The 21,351-nt window shown below is 38.9% G+C and overlaps 1 protein-coding gene across 1 annotated transcript in view; it reads left to right on the top strand.

Moving 5' to 3' along the window:
- Positions 1–203: 203 nt before the first annotated feature.
- The window catches only part of lgr4 (leucine-rich repeat containing G protein-coupled receptor 4), a 132,065-nt gene continuing 110,917 nt past the window's right edge, over positions 204–21,351 (top strand). The window contains exon 1 of the mRNA XM_072592700.1: positions 204–688. Coding sequence (XP_072448801.1) covers positions 420–688 — 269 coding nt within the window. The 5' untranslated portion in view covers positions 204–419. The remainder of the gene's footprint in view (positions 689–21,351) is intronic.

The raw sequence follows: 21,351 nt of genomic DNA, 5'->3' as shown, positions 1-21,351 counted from the left end.
AACGCAAGCAGATGGAGATCTATCATTCAGAGAGCTGTCAATCAGAGAGAGCTGTCAAAAGAAGAGCTGTCAATCAGAGGGGGAGCTGTCAATCAGAGGGGGAGCTGTCAATCAGAGGCTAAGCTGTCAATCAGGGTGCAAGCTCCGCCCCTGTCTCCATGGTGACGGTACCTGTCCCCTCCCCCCCTGGGCGGTCCGGGCTGGGCCCAGCTGTCGGAGTGAGGGAAGGGAGAGCACGGGATCGGTGTGTGTGTCGGGTCACTGAGGACTGGAACCGGGGCTGGGGGCAGGAGAGTACGGACCGGCGACCGACCGACCGCCCGCCGCCCCCGGGGGGGTGGGAGAGAGAGAGTGTGTGAGAAAGACAGAGGTTCGCTGCGGTCGGTTTGATATTTGAAATTAATTGAGAGTCCCTCTTCATGTGCCGCTGGTGTTGTGCGGGGCGGCGGCGGCGGCGGCGGCGGCCGGGCTCGGGACGCCGCTGGCCGGCTGCTGCCGCCGCCTTGCTCCCTGTCCTGCTGCTGCTGCTGCTGCTGGGATCGAGCGGCGGCCGCTCCGAGAATGTGGCCGCTCCGTGCCCGGCCGTGTGTCGCTGCGAGGGCGACGGTGGAGCCGCGCTCCGGGTCGACTGCTCCGGCCGAGGGTTGACCACCGTCCCGCAAGGCCTCAGCATCTTCACCTTCTTCTTGTGAGTATCAGAACCGCCGGCTCTCAAAATAAAAATTCAATGAAATGCCTTTTATTTTTGAAGCAAAGTATAGAAAAAAATCGCTCGCGCATCAGGTACGTTTAGATTTATTTGGATCCCTGTCCTGCAAATGCCAGGGAAATCTTGAGAGGTTGTGTGCGTGCATCTTTTTAAGAGAAAGTGCTGACAGTTTTTATTTGGAAATAATATGTGCAGCGAATATTAATTGTTTCGCAGGGAACTGTTCTTTCAGGTTGGTTCAGCGCAAGAAAGTGCTCTCTCGGGACAGCTGAAGAAAGAGTTTCTTGCCGGCTGAAACTCTACAAAAATGCGGAGTAGAGAGCATCAGATATTTTTAAAATGATTACTGCTGTAAGGTGCAACTTCTGATTGCCACGGGGGAGATGTTTTGTAGCATGACTAGTCACTTTTTTTAAAATACACAAAAAATGCCTGCCTTTATACAAATCATCTCCTACGAGGTAGTCAAGTTTGAAGCTGGAAATGCAGCCGATGTGCAGTGAAGTATGCAGATGATTTGCGGTCAAATCTCAGTTTTGCATTGCAAATTAGACTATTGACTAGCCCCATCAGATTGCATACTTGTGGTTTAAAATGACCCAATGCAGATTTTATAATGTAAACAGATTTCTCTCATGCTTTGTTTGTGAGTATATTTATTAAAATCTAATGTATCAGATTCTGGCTGACCAGCAGTAGGTTTTCAGTTAAGGATAATTTCTGTATTTATTGTGCTTGCTTCAGCTATGTTTTAGTTTTGGCATTTGGGTGATCATTTGGACCACACACAGAACAACATACAGCCAGTTATTGATTGTGTAGAAATTGGTAGTTTGTCAGTATAAATGCTGCTGCAAAAGGGAGTTGTTATGACTTTCATTTGCTATTTGAATGATAAGTTAATGAGGCTATGCTCCTTTGCTGCAATATAAATTTCTGAAGCCAAGAGCTGATTATCCTTTACTACAACTTACACCAGTAGAAAGATGTTAGTGAACTGTGAATGGAATAAAACCAGAAAATATTGGAAATATGCAACAGATGAGGCTGTATCTGCACAGAGAGAAACAGTGATAGTTTATCTTCCATAAGAAGCAATTTCTTAATGTGAAATGTTAACCCTGTTTCTCCATGGATGCTGTCTGACCTGCTGAGTATTTCAAGTGTGTTCTGGTTTTGTTATGGATTTCCAGCATTACCTCTGTGCATTTTCTCTGTGTGTGCATATGCATCACAGCCCCTTCCCTTAAATCAACCAAGTGTGAAAGTGGGCACTGCAATTCTAACCCAAGTCATAGTGCTGTTAAATGTTCTTATTTGGAGCAGTATAACTTGGGCATTAATGCATATTAAAACAAAAGCAGCAGCACACAATTATTATTTCATATATGAAATCAAAAATGTTCTTTATGCATTGAGTAAATGGTCATGAATTTTAGCAAAGCCATAGTTTCAGCTACCATAATTTTCATCAGTGATCTGAGATGATAGTTATTGGATACCTGTTATTCAGAAAGAATATCATCTGCTTTTACCACTACTGTGTTTCATTCTTTTACGGGGAAAAGCAGTTAAAGTTTTGAAGTAGATTCTGTTCAGTTTAGTAAAACATTTATTTACAGGCAGGAAAAATTATCCAATGCAACAAATTTATTCTTTAACAAATGTCAATTATGTGCAGTGTTCCAAAGGTTTTGCTTCATGTTGTCTCAGAGCAACTCAAAACTTTGACTAGGGAGAAAAGTCCTATTAGTTATGATAGAGAAAAATGTAAAACCACTGAAACTGTGACCTTGGAACTATCTTGCAGTAAATATTTGACAGCAATGTAATTTGCAAATAGAAAGGTTGTGTTGATCATGGGTAAAACAAAATTGCAATATTTCCAAAATCTTTGAGACTTTGGTATTATCTTTTCTCGAATAACTGCTTGGAGCTTTATACGTTCAAAGGTTATTACTTACATGGGGTATGCAGCAGTATTTGGCTACTGTATGCTCAACTTGCATCATGTATTGCATGTTGGAATGTTAATTTAGTAAAATGTAGATATTCCTGATAATTTTAGAAAGGGCATGTTAGAGTATTTGAAATCAGTCACACAATAACTTAAATCCTTAAGACAATGTTTTCTTATGTCATAAGTATGTGCTTTAGCGGATACTTTGATAACATATTGTACAATAAATTAGTTGCTTTCAAAAGTCTAGGAAATTAAATAGTTCACAAAATCTTGAACCATTTGTGCAGTGCCAACATCTACATCTATGCGCTTGATTTAACCCAGGGTTATGTATGCCTCAGCACGCAAGTTATAAATAGTGATTGTGTTTGACAGCTAGCTTTAGTTTCTAAGTTATTTTGTTGCTTAATAATTCGACAGTATTTTTCCTTAAAGAACTAATGTATCTACCTTTCCCCTGCAAAGTTAATGTCACCTTTGTATTTGCATAGTCTGAACATAATTTGTAAGTAAAGGGATGAGGGGAAAATATGGCTAATATTATTCAGTATTCATATGCACCTGGTAGCCATAAATGGGGGTAGTTTGTGGCTTACCCATATTGACCTACTTGAACAGTTGCACATTATCAGTAAAACAGGACTTGTGTTTCTGTCATCTTGAACAGATAAAGTGCCCAAGATACTAATAGGTGAACTAGGCATTTAATCTACTTGATTGAGACTTAAGAAATGTACAGCTTTGTTATTAAGTGTTTGGTAATAATTTAGGTGTTTTCATTTTACAGTTGGACAAAACTAAATTATTTTAGTGGAATGTTCAGCTGTTGCTTGGCTACACTGTAAGGTATCGTAGCAAACAAGGAGGATGGTGAATCTCTTGTCTCAATCTCAGTGCCATGCCACAGAAGTTGAGGGAATTTATTTATTTGTGCATGTGATTCTTTTAAGAGAAATTTCCTTTAGTTGGTGGTGTCATGAGCAAAACCAGCACTTATTATCGGGTTTTTAATTGAGAAGTTGGTGGTGAGCCCTTTTGATTTGGCTACATCCATATTGTGATTGTCCTCCTATTGTCAGGGGTCCAGGATTTTGATCTAATGAGGATGAAAGAATGACCATATGTATCTAACTTGGGATGATATGCAATTTAAATGGGAGGTTGCAGGTATTGGTGTTTAGCAGATTTTGAAAAGTTGTAAGATCTTGCATCTAATGTTGTTTAACAGCCTTTCCAACAAGTGTTGGATTGTAACTGTAACCAGTGGAGCTAAAAATAAAAAAAAGCCAAGTTATACTGATATGAATATTATTTTTCAACTACTTTTATACCTGTCCTTAAACTACATTCAGCATGTTACCAAAATATGGTGCCATTAGGTGTTGGTGCTCCCTGTTAATTTGTCCAAATGACTGTTCACCATGTCTGAATCCTGATGGTAATTGTTGACAGGTTACTGCACTCTGGGGAAAAGTTGGATCAAAGTGCAACTCTGTGTTCTTGTCTGATGTTTGCACAGAAATAACATTCCCTGAATATTGACCAGAAATAGAGAGTCTGGCCAACTTATTTTTTTCCCTTTAAAACCCAGAGGTGCTGTGGCCTATTTTAATATCTGCATGGCTATTTTAGTTACAGGTGCTAGTGAACTCTGAACACTCCTTATATATATATGTGATCTTTATGCAATAAAAGCTCGCTATTTCTGAAGAAGTGTAATTATGTTAAGTTTCTGCACACTGAGCATGACAGTAGTTAATTGCAGATTGCAGTCTTCTGAATGTAATCAATTTGTACATTGCTTTAAACCAGCTAGATCTGTATTGTAATTATAAAGTTTCAAGGTATTTTTGGAATCAAGAACTTAAAATGCAACCTTGTGCTCAGTCTCATGTGGTGTTCTACAGTTCCTCTTATCTTGCCTAAGGTGGTTAATAAGAAGCATGGCTTGACTGACTGAAAACAATTGAATATCTTTAAAGTCTGTTTTGGTGAACTATGTGCCAAAATGTTTTATCGTATGAAACTTTCATTACTAAACACTTCATTTTTGGGTTAGTAAAACAAAGAAATATAACATTGTCCCATGTAATGGTCACTATTCAATGATCAACTATATTTGTAATAATTTTTAAATTTTGTGATCACTGTGGTTATTTAAATTTGCAAATACATTTTGCAGGTCTTGAATTCTTAACTCATTCTTTTCTATGAATGAGGGAGTTCTATACCTCTCCTGCAAAACCCAAATCTTGTCTCCCATTGGCCAGATCTTGAATAATCTTGGATTAGTGGTGCTGGAAGAGCACAGCAGTTCAGGCAGCATCCAACGAGCAGCGAAATCGACGTTTCGGGCAAAAGCCCTTCATCAGGAATAACCTGATGAAGGGCTTTTGCCCGAAACGTCGATTTCGCTGCTCGTTGGATGCTGCCTGAACTGCTGTGCTCTTCCAGCACCACTAATCCAGTATTTGGTTTTCAGCATCTGCAGTCATTATTTTTACCTTGAATAATCTTGCCTGCATTGCACATTTTCCAGACCTGGTGGTGACCTGAACTATGGTTGGCATTGATTTCACAATCTTTTTTTTAAACAAAGTGTCCATGCTCTCAGTTTGTAACATTTTTGCCAAAAGCAATAATTTAAGGTTTGGTTAAGAAAAAGAAGGAAGCATATATAAGGTTTAGACAGGATAGATCGAGTGAATCGTTAGAATATAAAGGAAGTAGGAGTATACTCGAGAGAAATCAGGAGGGCAAAAAAGAGACATGAGATAACTTTGGCAAATACAATTAAGGAGAATCAAAAGAGTTTTTACAAATTCATTAATGACAAAAGGGTGACTAGGGAGAGAATAGGGCTCCTTAAAGATCAGCAAGGTGGCCTTTGTGTGGAGCCGCAGAAAATGGGCGAGATACTAAAGGAGTATTTTGCATCAGTATTTACTGTGGAAAAGGATATGGAAGATATAGACTGTAGGGAAATAGATGGTGACATCTTTCAAAATATCCATATTACAGAGGAGGAAGTGCTGGATGTTTTGAAAAGGGTAAAGGTAAATCCCCAGGACCTGATCAGGTACACCTTAGAACTCTGTGGGAAGCTAGAGAAGTGATTGCTGGGCCTCTTGCTGAGATATTTGTATCATCGATAGTCACAGGTGAGGTGCCGGAAGACCGGAGGTTGGCTAACGTGGTGTCACTGTTTAAGAAGGGCGGTAAGGACAAGCCAGGGAACTATAGACCAGTGAGCCTGACCTCAGTGGTGGGCATGTTGTTGGAGGGAATCCTGAGGGACAGGATGTACATGTATTTGGAAAGGCAAGGACTGATTAGGGATAGTCAACATAGCTTTGTGCGTGGGAAATCATGTCTCACAAAATTGATTGAATTTTTTGAGGAAGTAACAAAGGGGATTGATGAGGGCAGAGTAGTAGATGTGATCTATATGGACTTCAGTAAGGTGTTTGACAAGATTCCCCATGCGAGATTGATTAGCAAGGGTGGATCTCATGGAATGCAGGGAGACCTAGCCATTTGGATACAGAACTGGCTCAAAGGTAGAAGGCAGAGGGTAGTGGTGGAGGGTTGTGTTTCAGGCTGGAGGCCTGTGACCAGTGGAGTGCCACAAGGGTCGGTGCTGGGTCCTTTACTTTTTGTCATTTACATAAATAATTTGGATGCGAGCATAAGAGGTGCAGTTAGTAAGTTTGTAGATGACACCAAAATTGGAGGTGTAGTGGACAGCAAAGAGGGTTATAACAGGATCTTGACCAGATGGGCCAATGGGCTGAGAAGTGGCAGATGGAGTTTAATTCAAATAAATGCGAGGTGCTGCATTTTGGGAAAGCAAATCTTAACAGGACTTATACACTTAATGGTAAGGTCCTGGGGAGTGTTGCTGAACAAAGAGACCTTGGAGTGCAGGTTCATAGCTCCTTGAAAGTGAAGTCGTAGGTAGATAGGATAGTTAAGAAGGCATTTGGTGTGCTTTCCTTTATTGGTCAGAGTATTGAGCACAGGTGTTGGGAGGTCATGTTGCAGCTGTACAGGACATTGGTTAGGTCACTTTTGGAATAATGCATGCAATTCTGGTCTCCTTCCTATCGGAAAGATGTTGTGAAACTTGAAAGGGTTCAGAAAAGATTTACAAGGATGTTGCCCGGGTTGGAGGTTTTGAGTTATAGGGAGAGGCTTAACAGGCTGGGGCTGTTTTCCCTGGAGCATTGGAGGCTGGGGGGTGACCTGAAAGAGGTTTACAAAATTATGAGGGACATGGATAGGGGTCGTGAAGTCCAGAGCTAGAGGGCATAGGTTTAGGGTAAGAGGGGAAAGATATAAAAGAGACCTACGGAGCAACTTTTTCCACAGTGTGTGGTATGTGTATGGAATGAGCTGCCAGAGGAAGTGGTGGAGGCTGGTACAATTGCAACATTTAAGAGGCATTTGGATGGGTATATGAACAGGAAGGGTTTTGAGGGGTATGGGCCGGATGCTGGCAGGTGGGACTAGATTGGGTTGGTATATCTGGTAGGCATGGAACGGGTTGGACCGAAAGGTCTGTTTCCATGCTGGACAGCTCTCTGACTATGACTCTATTTCTGTCTGGAGCTATAGAATAACTCATTGAGCTAATTTCTCTTAAGTGGGAAATTACTTTATTCTGGGTTTCATAATGTAATTATCACTCAATATTTAGGTTGCTAGTAGTACAGTACCTGATAAGCTTGTTCTTATGTGTCCAAAGAAGATTCTAGTTAACCTTTTTGAAGAAGTGGCAAGATTTTGTGAAAATCTGATTTCTTTATCACATCTGAAATGTCTGAGAGTGCGGAGGTAGATTAATAGTAGTTTTCAAGGAAGAATTGGATAAGTATTGATAAGAACAATTTGCAATGTCATGGGACAGAGCTGGAGAGTAGGATTATTTGGACATTGCTTTATTGAGTCAGCACAGGTGTAATGGACTGAATGGTCTTGCTCTCTGCTACATAATTCTGTGTTGTGATTTAACATTGTTCAGTAGTTGTGTTTTAGTTGAGAAGGGATATGAATAATGAGTAATATAATACTACACAATTTTGTTTTCACTCTAATAAGTCATGTTGAGAAACTGAGAATCATATATAATTCTACCTTACTGCAGTGAAAATCAGATTCTAATTCTATTTGTTCTGCATTAATTTCTCATCAGAGCTTGCATTCCATAGTTCCAAAATTTAACGAATTACATTTGACATCTATATCTGTTACACCTGACATTTTGATTTTACTCAAAACTGCAAACTGATGGATTCTGAGCAGAAGTGGGCCCTTTAGTTTCTTGAACCTGCTCCACAATTTAGTAAGATCATGTTTGATTTAATTGTAACTTCAACTGCACATTCCTACTTGCATCCTGTTACTTGCCAATAATCCATTCACCCCTACTTTAAAGATTCAAATAATTTTTTTTTGCTTCTGCTGCCTTTTGAGGAAGACTTTTGAAGAGTTTCAACTCTCTAAGAATAAATATCCTCATCTCTGTTTTAGATGGGCAACTTCTTATTTTTAAACTGTGGCCCCTTGTTCTAGATTCTCCTACAACAGGAACCATCCTTAACACATCCACCCTGTCAAACCCCTCTGGATCTTATGTTTCATGTTCCTTTTTATATATTTCAACAGCTAAATCTATACAGCTTCAGACCATAAATGACGCTTGGTTAAGATGAGCTACTGTAAAATAGAGTTGAATAATTATTGAAACAATTCCATGTAAACATTGTTGCTGCATCTTGTCCATAAGGTACATTTCAGTGATTCATTCTACATATTGGAGGAAAAAAATTACAATTAAAACAATTGTCTGTTCTAAAATAAATTAGTTTTCATCTATAAAATATGATGGTGATTTCATTTTGGTATTTAATCCAGCTGAAGAGTTGTATGTGCTGGTTGGTTCTGTTGGCTGGATTGTAGCACTTAATGGTTGCAGCATGTGTTCAATCCCGTCATCAGATGAGAGTTCTCGGGGTCTGTATCTTCTCCTTGCTGCATTTATGATATCATGGATTCGCGAAAATATTTCTGGAGTTAGATGTGTTGAGAGCTATGCTTACGACAACTGAGGGCGCTACATGGAGCGAGTTGAGTTGAGTGCTATTCCTGGTCAGGGATTTTTGTGGGGGAATGATTAGGCAAAAATGGCCTACATGAGGATTATTTGGTTTTCTGTGAAGAGGTGAGAGCAAGAAAAATGAGTAAGAACTTCCATCTGGAAATCAAATGATTGTAGTTACGGCCATTGTGAGACATAGCGACCCAGGAAACACAATACCTTAGGCTGTCTCAGCCAAAATATGTAGTACAGGGTACAGGGATTTATATAGAGGTGCAAAATACACATTATATTCAAACTTTTCCATTGGTTTATAACAAAAATCTGCATTTTTTTTTAGGACGAGTTCAATTTTGAGATGTAAACTCTAAGGAAGTAACAAAAATGCAGTTTAGAGAAATAAGTTTTCTGGCAAGCATCACAGTATCCATTTTGAAATGAGTTGTTAGCTTCCACTTGGATGCATATGAATAGTTGCACGGGGCATTGACCTGGTCCCTCTGCAGGGAAGCTGATGTGGTCTTTATGGCAAGAACCTTGCTGGCAACAAAGAAAACATATGGAATATTTCACTTTCCCTTTTTAGGGTAGTAGAGCTTGGTGACTTGTGCTGCATATAACCATCAGTTTTGGGACATGGGGTCAACATATCTGTTCACTTTTATGTTTTTGAAGAATCAATGTAATAGAATCTAGCATTTGAAACTACTTTCTTAAATGTAATACAGGTTACAAAATAAAACTAAATGTTTTAAAATGCATAATGTTTACATGGCAAGAAGAAAAAATTGTAATGCTGAACTTAAGTTTGTATGGTGTATGATTCCGAATGAATATTTTGTTCACGGTCTGAACTGTGCAGTATGCATATACATAATTTTAATTTTTGATATCTATTTTGTTTTAACACCTTGATCTGGAATTGTAGACATTAACTGAATGGTTGATATCGAGTTGTTCTCGATGAAAGCATACACCAAGCCTATTTGTTTCAAGGGCAGTTTTCCAGCAGAGTAGTGCAGCATGTTCTACAGAAGTCGTCAATGTCAAAGGTTCCTGAATTCTTTTCTTATAAATCATTTGCTTGCAGAATGTGAAAATGGTTCTGTTTCTATTTTCGACAAATCCTTCCATCTCTCTTTCCGAATAACAGTCTTCCTGTCAGGGATAAATAGTCTGAAAGCCTAGATAAGTTGTTACTCTGTCTGTTCCTTGTTTGCCCCCTTTTCCACCTCATTAAGTTGACTTTAAATCTTGATGTGGCTAATGACATGCAGGGTTGATTATTCTCTCTGGCTAGTGAGATATTTCCTTCCAGTAATTGAGTTCTGTGCCCTTTCACCCAGGGCATGCCTGGATGTTTAATTTGTTTTTCAGGGAGTGTTAGTGAGTAATTAAACCATGCAGTGACTTAAGCTTCTTTTTTAGATAACTTGTACTTATCTGTGTGCAAAATCTAGGCAGCACAGCTCATCTTAATAGCTTTCCTTGTTCCAAAATGTGCATGCTGCACTTTAAAATTGTTTTATAGTTAGGTTACAATTGTTGTTTTTTAAAATAAGTGTTAATCCTTACTTTGAACCTTTTTTTGATTTTGTTGAAGGATTTAATCCATTTGGTTTGAAAAATTACTTGCCACTTACCAATATATTAATGCTTCTTTTTCATATTCAGTTTATGCAATCATTTTCAATCAAAAGATTTGTTTTTTTAACCAGAATGCAATACGATCAATTTTGAGACGTACATTTTATTTAATGTGAATTTTAAAAAAAGATGACTTGCTGGCATCAAAGGATTTGGTCAATACAATTTGTAAGACTTGTGATTTATATTTTTCTACACATTTTAAATTGGGCGTAACCTTTGGCATTTTAACATGAATGCATTTTTGGCACTACTTGGACTTATAATCATATTGTTAATGGGTCACTTTAGACTGACTGGTTTCTTGTTTTTCTACTCACATTCACTGTCTCATTAATGTAATTTATTTTCTTGCTGGGGAAATGCATTCAATTGTACTTTACTAGAATTATCTGTAAGACCATTAGTTGGGAAGGACAGTCTATTGCTTTTCTGTTCCTTCCTCCATTAAATTGGAGTGATCCACATTTGAGATTTTCCATCTTGTAGCTGAGAACTGATAATATCTTGCCGATGTAGGTTTGAGTAACATGTAGCCTTGGCATTCAAAGCTGTGATTGTCTGGGAATCTATTGCTTTAAAAACTAACTTGAGAACTCCAATTGGCTCCAGTACCTGCACTGTTTTTTACTCTCATGAATGATTTACCTGTTGTTATCTGGCTCTTAAAGGTCAGAGGTAAATTGAGTTTGCTGATCCAAATCCAGTACTAAATGAGCAACAGTTCATGGTGTAAAAACTAGCACTTTTTTAAAAATTCACTCGAGAGATGGGGGCATTGCTGACTGGGCAGCATTTATTGCCTGTCCTTGTTACCCTTGAGAAAGTGGTAGTGAGCAGACGTCTTGAACCTCTGCAGTCCACATGCTGTAGGCTGTCCCACAATGCTATTGGGAGGGAATTTCGGGGTTTTGACCCAGTGACAGTGATGGAATGGGAATATATTTTCAGGTCAGGATGGTGAGTGGTTTTGAGAGAAACCTGCAGCCAGCGGTGCTTCCAAGTATCTGCTGCCCATGTCTTTCTAGATGGAAGTGGTTGTGGGTTTGGGGTGCTGTCTAAGGATCTTTGGCAAATTTCTGCAGTGCACCTTGTGGAGAGTACACACTGCTGCTACTGAGCATTGGGGCGAAGGGAGTTGATGCTTGTGGATGTGGTGCCAGTCAAGCAGACTGCTGTGTCATGGATGGTGTCAAGCTTCTTGAGCTTGTTGGGGCTGCACCCATACAGTCAGGTGGGGAGTATTCCATCACACTATTGACATATGCCTTGTAGATGATAGACAGGCTCTGGGGAGTCAGGAGGCGAGTTATTTGTTGCAGTATTCCTCGTCTCTGGCTCAATGTGTTTTTATAGCAAGTCCAGTTGAGTTTCTGTTCAATGGCAGCCCAAAAGATGTTAATATTGGGGTCACAGTGATAGTAACACCACTGAATGTAAAAGGCTGGGAGTTAGATTGGCGATGGTCATTGCCTGGCATTTGTGTGATGCAAATTTTACTTGTCAGCCCAAGCCTGGATATTGTTGCCTTTGATCACGAACTGCTTCAGCGTTGGAGGAATCACTAATGGGACTGAACATTGCAAAATCATCGGCGAACATCTCCACTTCTGATATTGTGATGGAGGGGAGGTCATTGAAGCAGCTGAAGATGGTTGGGCCTTGGATACTATTCTGAAGAACTCCTGCAGAGATGTCCTGGATGAGATGACTGACCTCCAACAACCACAAGCAGCTTGTATGTGCCAGGTATAAGTCCAGCAATTGAAAATTTGTTGATATGCATTGATTTCAGTTTTGCTAAGGCCTCTTGATGTCACACTCAGTTGAATGCAGCCTTGATGTCGAGGACTGTCACTCTCACCTCACCTCTGGAATTCAGCTGTTTTTGTACATGTTTGAGCCTAGGATGTGTCTTGGAGCTGAATGACTCTGTCAGAACCTAAACTGGGCATCAGTAAGCAGCTTATTGCTAAGCAGGTACTGCTTGATAGCACTATTGATGACACTTTTCACCATGGATCTCACAAATCTAAAATCACTTCTTCAGACTGTCCGAGTAACTATTTCAATGCTTTGAGGAAACCTGCTTTTTATCTGGCCTGGAAGAGTGTCATGCTTTGGCAATCCTTAGGGCAAATCAAGAAGAAATGTCATTTTATGTATATAATAACAAACAATGCACAATAAACATAATTTAAAAGTCTATCAAATAGTTTGTTGTTTAAATATTAATAACAGCTTAAACTTGTTGCTCTATTGATAATATTTAATATTATTGACGTTTACACATTGTGCTCACTACTTACAATTAACAGTTTAATTAAAGGTTTTCAGTCTTCATGGATACGATAAATGCAACAAAACTATCTTCCTCTGGATACATCAATTTGTAACCTGAAAAATTAGCTTTTTACCCAAACATGTTCTGTATCAAGACATTAAACGATGTGGTTTGTCAATGGCACGCAAGGTAAACAATATCTGGTATTTTGTTTCGGATGTATTCAGGTAATTGCTGATTAACAGAGGCATGGGTGATAGTAATAATGATTGGTGTGGAAAGTATTGAAACTAAAGGTTGTCAAATAAACCAGACCAACCACTCCTCTCTTTTTAGTACCTTTTTTCCTTTCTGTTTTGTTGCTAGCAATGTGGGCAGAACTGCTTATTTCTCTTTAGTAGGTGTTAATTAGTTTACAGCCATCATATAGAAGCTGCGGGCAAAAAAAAGTGTGCTAGAATAAGACTCTGCATTGTCCAACCATTAGGTAATGAAATCAGCCTGAATGGCGTCTTCCTGATTTATTGCACCATATTGCCCAGTTCAAGGCTGCAGCACGCAGCATGTTTACTGCGTTGAATCATGAGAAACTGGCTGCTGTGTTCACTATTATTTGAAATGTCTTCTCTCAAACTATTTCAAATATTTTAACTTTACAGAGTTACAAGTTATTGGCTGTATTTATTGTAATGGAAATAACTCCTTGGCAGCAATTATAAAGGAAGTAAAAAACCTACTTGTCAATAATTTGACTATTGGTTTAGCATTACTACTTTGCTGCCCCCTCCTTGAGTAATTATAGTCCTTGAAGTAGCCTTGAGGTTCTACTAATTGCAGTGTATCAAATTACAAACTCCATTAGCAAATGGTAACGAGTGATTGTAAACTTTTTCCCCTCTCTAGTGAATCTTGTACCAAAACTGCTTGGTTATGTAGTACTTTTCTGAAACATGCAAATATCATGTAATTTTGAGATGTTGGAAGTTGAGCTGCTTTTTTCTGATTGGGTAGTAAAACATCTATTGTCCAGTATGTCTGGTTGTTAAGTCTGTAATATACAGCAGTAATAAAAGCTGCCATGTAGCCAGTGCTGAGTAGATGAGAAGAGAGCTTATTTTTGGGAATCCCTTAGCAAGCGCCAAAACAGTTGGTTAAGATAAAAAGCAGACGGAAACTGATATCATGCACACAGTCCTCTTGTTGTATTATATGCCAGTCTCCCTAAGCCTCTTGCTAAACTTTTGTGAGTATTTGAAAGTCTCTCAAAGATGTTACTGTAATAGGATTTGTTGCCTCTGAAAAGAGCATTACAAATTAATGGAATAAAGTGTGCAGGGGGTGTCAGTTGTGTGTATAGCTGAATTTGCTAAATGGACTCCGAAATGGTAGCGAACCCAATGGAAGGAAATGTACAGAAGCCTCTCAAAGCCGTGCACGATTAGATCTAGAGTTGGAGTAATTCCTATACAAAAAAGGTTATGTTGAGGTTGATTGTTATGTTGGCTTCTTTTGAAGGAGCCTGGGAGTTTTATGGTCTGCATTCTCCATCTTACTGTCATGCTGCTGCATGGAAACAGGTCCAGCGCTGTTTGCCACAGAATAAACACATTTACAATAGAATGGGGCCAGATTACTCTTTGACGGATTGAAAATTACTCCTCAGAATGAGTGCATTGTTAGGCATTTGTTCCTGTTTAGCACCCTCCCCCAAAACCACCCCCAGTGAACCATGAAAAGAAGCAATCACATTAATCTGTCACTCAGTCTCTCATCATGAAGAAAGGAAAAACGGAACAGTCAGGTTCTTGCCAAAATGGTCTAAGATCTGTCAAGACAAAAGTTGGAGTTTAAATTACAGATTTGTCTTTATTTCACAGACCTTTCTTTTCCTGTCCTGGGCCTCTTGTGCTGCCTCCTAATTCCACCTGCTTATGTAAGGAAGAACCCAAGTTCTTTTTTCGGATAATTAAATAAATAGAGGCCCAGTGCACCATAGTGTGAAATAAACAATCTGTTCCATGCTGAACCTGTGCACGTTTCTTTGAATTTTTATTCTTTAATATAAGAGTCTTAACCTGTGTAATTTAGCACAACTGTGTCAGGATTCAACTTTCTTTTTAGTTATAAAAAAATTACAAGCGTGTAATGCCTCCAGATAAAAAACCCACGGGGGTGCATTGTGTAAGTCTTAATTAACGGCTTTGAAAGGCTAAACAAAAGAAAGAAGAAAATGCTACAGAGTTATTGTTATTCCACCCTGTTGGTTCTGCTAGTTGACCATCCATTGGTGCATTTTGTAAATTTAAACTGAATGACACTTTTGTTCTGGTCTAACAGAGGTGAAAGAAGCCAATTATTGCATTTATTTCTATGGGCAGCTGCAAGCATGGGAGATTAAGCTGAAGGTAAATAGAAATTTCCAACCATTTTAGGTTTAGTCTGGAATGTGAGTGAATCATTAAGATGTTTTCCTTGTAAAGCTTTGTGCTGTTTGGTGTTAAGGGACCAGTGGAAGGCTATTTGATGTATAGAAACTAGTGAAAACTGAAGTGACTGTTAATGTCTTGATTATTATACAACTGATGAGAAAATGATTCCAGTTTGAGGGTAAACAAAGAGCTGTTATACTGCTATTACTATGTCTGTTTACCATTAAGGAGCTATTTTGCATCCTTGAGCTATTAATTTCATGCTAGATTATTCATATGATTTTTTTGCAAAAACATTATCTTTGCTTATTTGTACTGGCAGATATTTCTGCCCAAGGTTAAGGGGTGTATTTTTGATGGCTATCTAAATGATTTGTTCTGAATTAGGCCAGTTGCAGCAGCCTTGCAATTTATTTATCTGTTTCTTGATAAAGAAGGACAAATCCTTTTTTTCTGGAAGTGGATGTCAGAGAAAGTATCGTGAATATCTCTGACTGTCTTTTCATTTAAGTACTGTATACTATATTTGCAGCACTTCTCCAAGTAAACAAAACGAATACTAACTATTTGGGTAGGGGCAGCAGGTGCTTATGGCACCAATTCTTGAGCAGCAAAAAATGTTTTCAGTTCATAGCAATCATTTAGATTTGCCTAGTTTTGTGCTGTTAAGCTTTAATTGAAAGGGAAGAGAATTCTTAAAACAAGATTTTGGGCCTGAAAGGCTCTGAAATTTTGCTTCAGCACCTATTTCACATTTCTTTTTCTGTATTTTGGTTTCTAACAAAATAAACACAAGCCAGTGTAACACAAGGAGGGTGGGGCCAAAATAGGGTAGAGAGAGAAATTTGGTATATGAGTCTTGTGAGAAAGTTGGTCAAAGAACTAATGGATTCAATCTTTGCATAATGTGCCCTTTTTAGTGGTGACAGCTGACATCCTGTCTTAGCAGTTTCCTAACAGTTTCAGCTCTGTCTTCAGCTATAGTGTGTGTTATGGGCAAACCTTCCAATAACCAAACCTGAAAATTTTCCCAGTTTTCTTTTGTTTTTACAAACTTAAGTCCATAGAAATTGAGCAGTACAGTATCTTTTTCCTTTTGTGGCTTGGGCTGAATAACTATAAATGAAATCTACAAAATACTATTCACTATTAAACATGCTGGACTGATGATATGCAATTAAATGACATTGAGTAAGTTTCTAATGTAACTTTCACCTTGTACAGATCACTGACTAATAAGGCCATGTTTAGAATATAGTGTGCTAGTTGGTTGCTTTGATTTCACAAAAAAATCAAACAAAGGCTAATATGATCAATAGGGGTGATTCTCTGCCTTGGGGGTTTTTAAGTCAGAAGAAATTCCAGTATGTCTCTGTGGATTTGTAACCCAACAAGCAGTCCATGGCCTTGGGACGGGGGAGGGCAAAACTCAAGTAAAATGTAAGTGCTTCAGAAAGTTAACTAACACGTTGGAAACAACGTTTGGTTTACTCAGTATACTTAGTGAAATGACTAAATCTGCACAGCATTAAATCTGTGGCTACAGAGGCAAAGGAGGGAGAAAAGCAACAAGAGTTTTCGATTTTAAATCATGCATGGAAGTTGTGGATCTTGTGGTCTTTTCTTGTCCTTAGCTTTTTCATGTTAATCTTTGGTACAAGAAATCCCATAAAGCAAAGGTTGTCCTTTATTCAAAAAAAATGTGAATGGAATAGGTACATAAGAGTTTCAATCTCATGCTAACGATAAGTTCATATTTACTTTAAAGAATGTGCAGTGGGGCATTTGGAAATGTCACACTTAAGAGATTTTTATACTTGAAAGTATTCAGAAATAATTTAATGGGAATGAAGAAAAACAGCAGTATCCTGTACAATAGAATGGTAATATAAAGACTGTCTGTCTGCCTGATTTGGCCTGGCACCTTGAAAAAGCTGCTGACAGATGCACTACCCTGAGGTCTGGAATTGAAATGAAGAGTTTAGCCACTCTTACAATGGTGCTTGTTTAAGTTGGATTCTGGCAATCTGACATCAATGAGGTGCTTAATGTTTAAACTGTTAAATCTGGCTCCCTTTACCCAGTGGCAGATTCATGCAACCAGTTTTTCATGATTCTGTAATATAGTCACCAGAGCAGAAGTCACATTTGGTATTAAAAACCTTTCAGGATCTGGCTGACAGTCATTAATCGTATGAGATCCAACCTAAGCATATGCCTGCATAGAATGCCATTAACGGATCACTGGAAAATAAGTTGCCTAAAAGTGGGTAATAGTTAAAATGGTTAATGTGCCTTTTGGTGGGAATGGGTCGAGAGAACTTTGAAGAACGATTGGAACCAAGTCTCTCAAAATTACACACTATTACACACTGTCCATTGTTAGCATCTAATAGTCCCATTAGCGGTCATTCATGTTCCTACTTGAGAGTGTAGTGCTGGAAAAGCACAGCAGGTCAGGCATCCTCCGAGGAGCAGGAGAATTGACGTTTCTGACATAAGCCCCTCATTAGAAATGAGCTCATTCCTGATGAAGGGTTTATGCCTGATAGGTGGAGAGAGACCCCTGATGCTGCCTGACCTGCTGAGCTTTTCCAGCACCCTATCCTCGACACTGATCTCCAGCATCTGCAGTCGTCACTTTCTCTTAATTCATTCTCCTAGGCTGACCATTATCCACTCATAGAGTCATATACAGGTACAGCACAGAAACAGACCCTTCGGTCCAACTCGTCCATGCCGACCAGATATCCTAACCTAATCTAGTCCCATTTGCCAGCACTTAACCCATTCCCTCTAAACACTTCCTATTCATTATACCCATCTAGATGTCTTTTAAATGTTGTAATTGTGCCAGCCTCCACCACTTCCTCTGGCAACTCATTCCATAGAGCACCACCCTTTGCATGAAAAGGTTGTCTCTTAGGCCCCTTTTAAATTTTTTCTTCTCTCACCCTCAACCTATGCCGTCTAGTTCTGCACTCCCCTACTGCACGGGATAAAACCTTGTCTATTTACCCTATCCATGCCCCTCATAATTTTATAAACCTGTATAAGATCACCCCTCAGCCTCTGACTTTCCAGGGAAAATAGTCCCAGCCTATTCAGCCTCTCCCTGTTGCTCAAATCCTCCAAAGCTGGCAACAGTCTTGTAAGTCTTTTCTGAGCCCCTTCAGGTTTCACAACATCCTTCAGATAGGAGGGAGACCAGAACTGCACACAATATTCCAAAAGTGGCCAAACCAATGTCCTATAGAGCCCCAGAATGGCCTCCCAACTCCTATACTCAGTGTTGTGTCCAATAAAGGCAAGCATACCAAATGCCACCTTCACTATCCTCTCAACCTGCAACTCCACTTTCAAGGAACTATGAACCAGTACTCCAAGGGCTCTTTGTTCAGCAACACTCCCCAAGACCTTACCATTAAGTGTATAAGTCTTGCTCTAATTTGCCTTTCCAAAATGCAGCACCTTTGTGTGTCCAACTGTTCTTCTGTCTCTTTGGGGTCTCTCTCCACCTATCATCTACTCCTTACTCCTCCCCCTATATTCGGCATAAAAGCAACTTTTCCTAGCTACCATCAGTTCTGAGGAAGGGTCAGTGGACCCAAAACATTAACTCTGATTTCTCTCCACAGATGCTGCTATGCCTACTGAGATTTTCCAGCAATTTCTGTTCTTGTCTCAAAATTAAGATTGCCATTAGCAACTAACTTGGAGGTAATTAGTGGTTATCTTGCATGGAAAAGACACGCCATTGTGAAGATATGCGTATATGGTACTTTGTATGCTTTGGAAATTGTGAAATGGTCAACCACACCATATACTGTAAAGGCTGTTCTGAACCAAAAAAAAATCCCTAATTCTGCGTTTGGAATAGTGGAATAACGAAGTTTTCCATCTTTTCTTGTGTGAGGGACCTTTTATTTTCATTAAGTGACCATTGAATAAATTTCAGTAAGATGAGGTTTGACACAATATGAAACATGAATTTTATTAAAAATTGAGATGAAGAAATCAAATAAGTGGAACCATGTTAAAGCAATAAATTGATTATTTTTAAATTAATTAATAAAGGCGATTTTTAAAAAAAGTACCAAGCAGTAGAGCTAGCTCGTAAAACCTTTTTTGCCTTTTTGTTTGATTAAACAAAACTAAAGAATGGCTGAGTAGGTCCAAAGTTAAAAATCACAACACCAGGTTATAGTCCAACAGGTTTAATTGGAAGCACACTCGCTTTCGGAGCGTCGCTCCTTCATCAGGTGACTATCACCTGATGAAGGAGCGACGCTCCGAAAGCTAGTGTGCTTCCAATTAAACCTGTTGGACTATAACCTGGTGTTGTGATTTTTAACTTTGTACACCCCAGTCCAACACTGGCATCTCCAAATCATGGGTAGGTCCACATTCCTTTGTGTTGCAACTTTCTGCTGTATTTCGCTATTAAAATAATATTTTGTACTCCCTTCCAAAATGAACAACTTTGCATTTTACCACATGATAACGTACTGCATTTGCCAACTTCTTGCCCACTTAACCTATGAATATCTCTCTGTAAACTCTATCCTCTTCATGCCTAGCCTTTCCACCTATATTTGTCATTTGCAAATTTACTTCCTTTCTCCAATAAACACCATTCTGCTATGGTATGGGGCTGAGAAAGAGCTTTGGCAATTTGGTTACTTCAGAACTGGAAAATGGAGTAACCTGGAACAGATAGGAGAATGGCAGGCAAACAGGAATTTGCTCTCTTTAGCCCCTTTGCTTAACTCTAACATGGCTAGCAAATTGGCTGGAAAATAAGTTTGAATATGGTCAGGACATTCGGGGATTTTAAAAAGCTAAATGTAAATCAAATCCAGCATGTACACTTGATGAAAATGAGCATGTGATTGTGTTAACAGAATATTTTGAGATTGTTTTGTAGTGCTCAATATATTAAGTAATTAGCGTTGTGACTTGAAATTTTTTGACATTCCTGATATACCTGAAGAATTGCATAGAATTTTGGTCCCCTTTCTTAAGGAAGGGTATAATTGCGCTGGAAGCCGTTCAGAGAAGATTCACTTGATTGCTTCCAGGTTGAGGGGTTTGTCTTATCAACAGACATTAAGCAGTTTAGGCTGATGCTCCCTTGAGTTTAGAAGAATGCGAGAGATTTAATTTGAGTCCAAGATGCTAAATGGAATTGATAAAGTGGATATAGAGAGAATATTGCTATGTGGAGCAATCTAGAATGAGGTCATACTTTTAGGTTAAGGAGTAGCAGATTTAAAACCAGTAAGGAGAAATTACTTCTCTCAAGAGGTTGTGAACCTTTAGCATTCACTACTCCGGAGTGTGTAGGATATCAGTACATTGAGTACACTTAAAGAGGAGTTTTTTTACTATCATTGCCTTGATTAGTGGAAAAGATTTGAGGGGCTGAATTGCTTACTTTTGCTCCTAGTTCTTGTGTCCTAACATTTCAGTCTTGCTATCTCCATACAGTTGCAGAGCATGCTCATCCAGATGTTGAAATTCTGTAGTATTTTAAGTTTGATAACAAGTTATTTCATTTATTACATTTCTCATTTGTAGCTGGATCCCTTGATTTTATGGTAACTTTTAAAAAAGAAATCCTGTTTTGCATCTCTGATCAATACTGGGGCACCCTAAGCTCAGCAATTTTTGCTGGAACTGAAAACCTCCACATAACTTAACAGCTGTGGTCTTAATCTGGGTTAATAATGTCTATGAACAGGTTTTGAAATATATATGGAGCATACAAAGTTACTTCCTATGTAACTGAGGTGTATATGAAGTTACGACACTGGGTAAAACCTCCTACATAATTTAAAACAGCAACACAGAAAAGATTTATCCTGTGCAATAATCTGTGAAAATCTGAGAGGCCAAGAACTAGTTAAAGTAAAAATTAACAACTTTATTTCTTAAAGTATAACAGAGTAACTAACAACTATTTACTACTCCTTCCTCTAACCTATCTTTTACCTTCCCTTCCATAATACTAGTCCGATTAAACCCCCGATTAAGATTTACTAAAATTTCATGTTTTCAAAATCGGCCAGCATTTGGATCTTCCTGTGTTGTTGTCTCATGGATTCTGCTTCACAACTCACAGATTGATAAAGGCACCTTTTTAAGGGAGCTATTTTTCGGGCAGTTTCTACATGCTGGTGGCATGGCAGTTCTCCTCCCAACTGTTCAATTTTCCCT

This window comes from Chiloscyllium punctatum, chromosome 22 (genome assembly GCF_047496795.1).
Source record: "Chiloscyllium punctatum isolate Juve2018m chromosome 22, sChiPun1.3, whole genome shotgun sequence".
NCBI classification, from domain to species: Eukaryota; Metazoa; Chordata; class Chondrichthyes; order Orectolobiformes; family Hemiscylliidae; genus Chiloscyllium; species Chiloscyllium punctatum.
The sequence above is the reverse complement of the archived record's forward strand: the minus strand, read 5'-3'. Positions and strand labels throughout refer to the sequence as shown.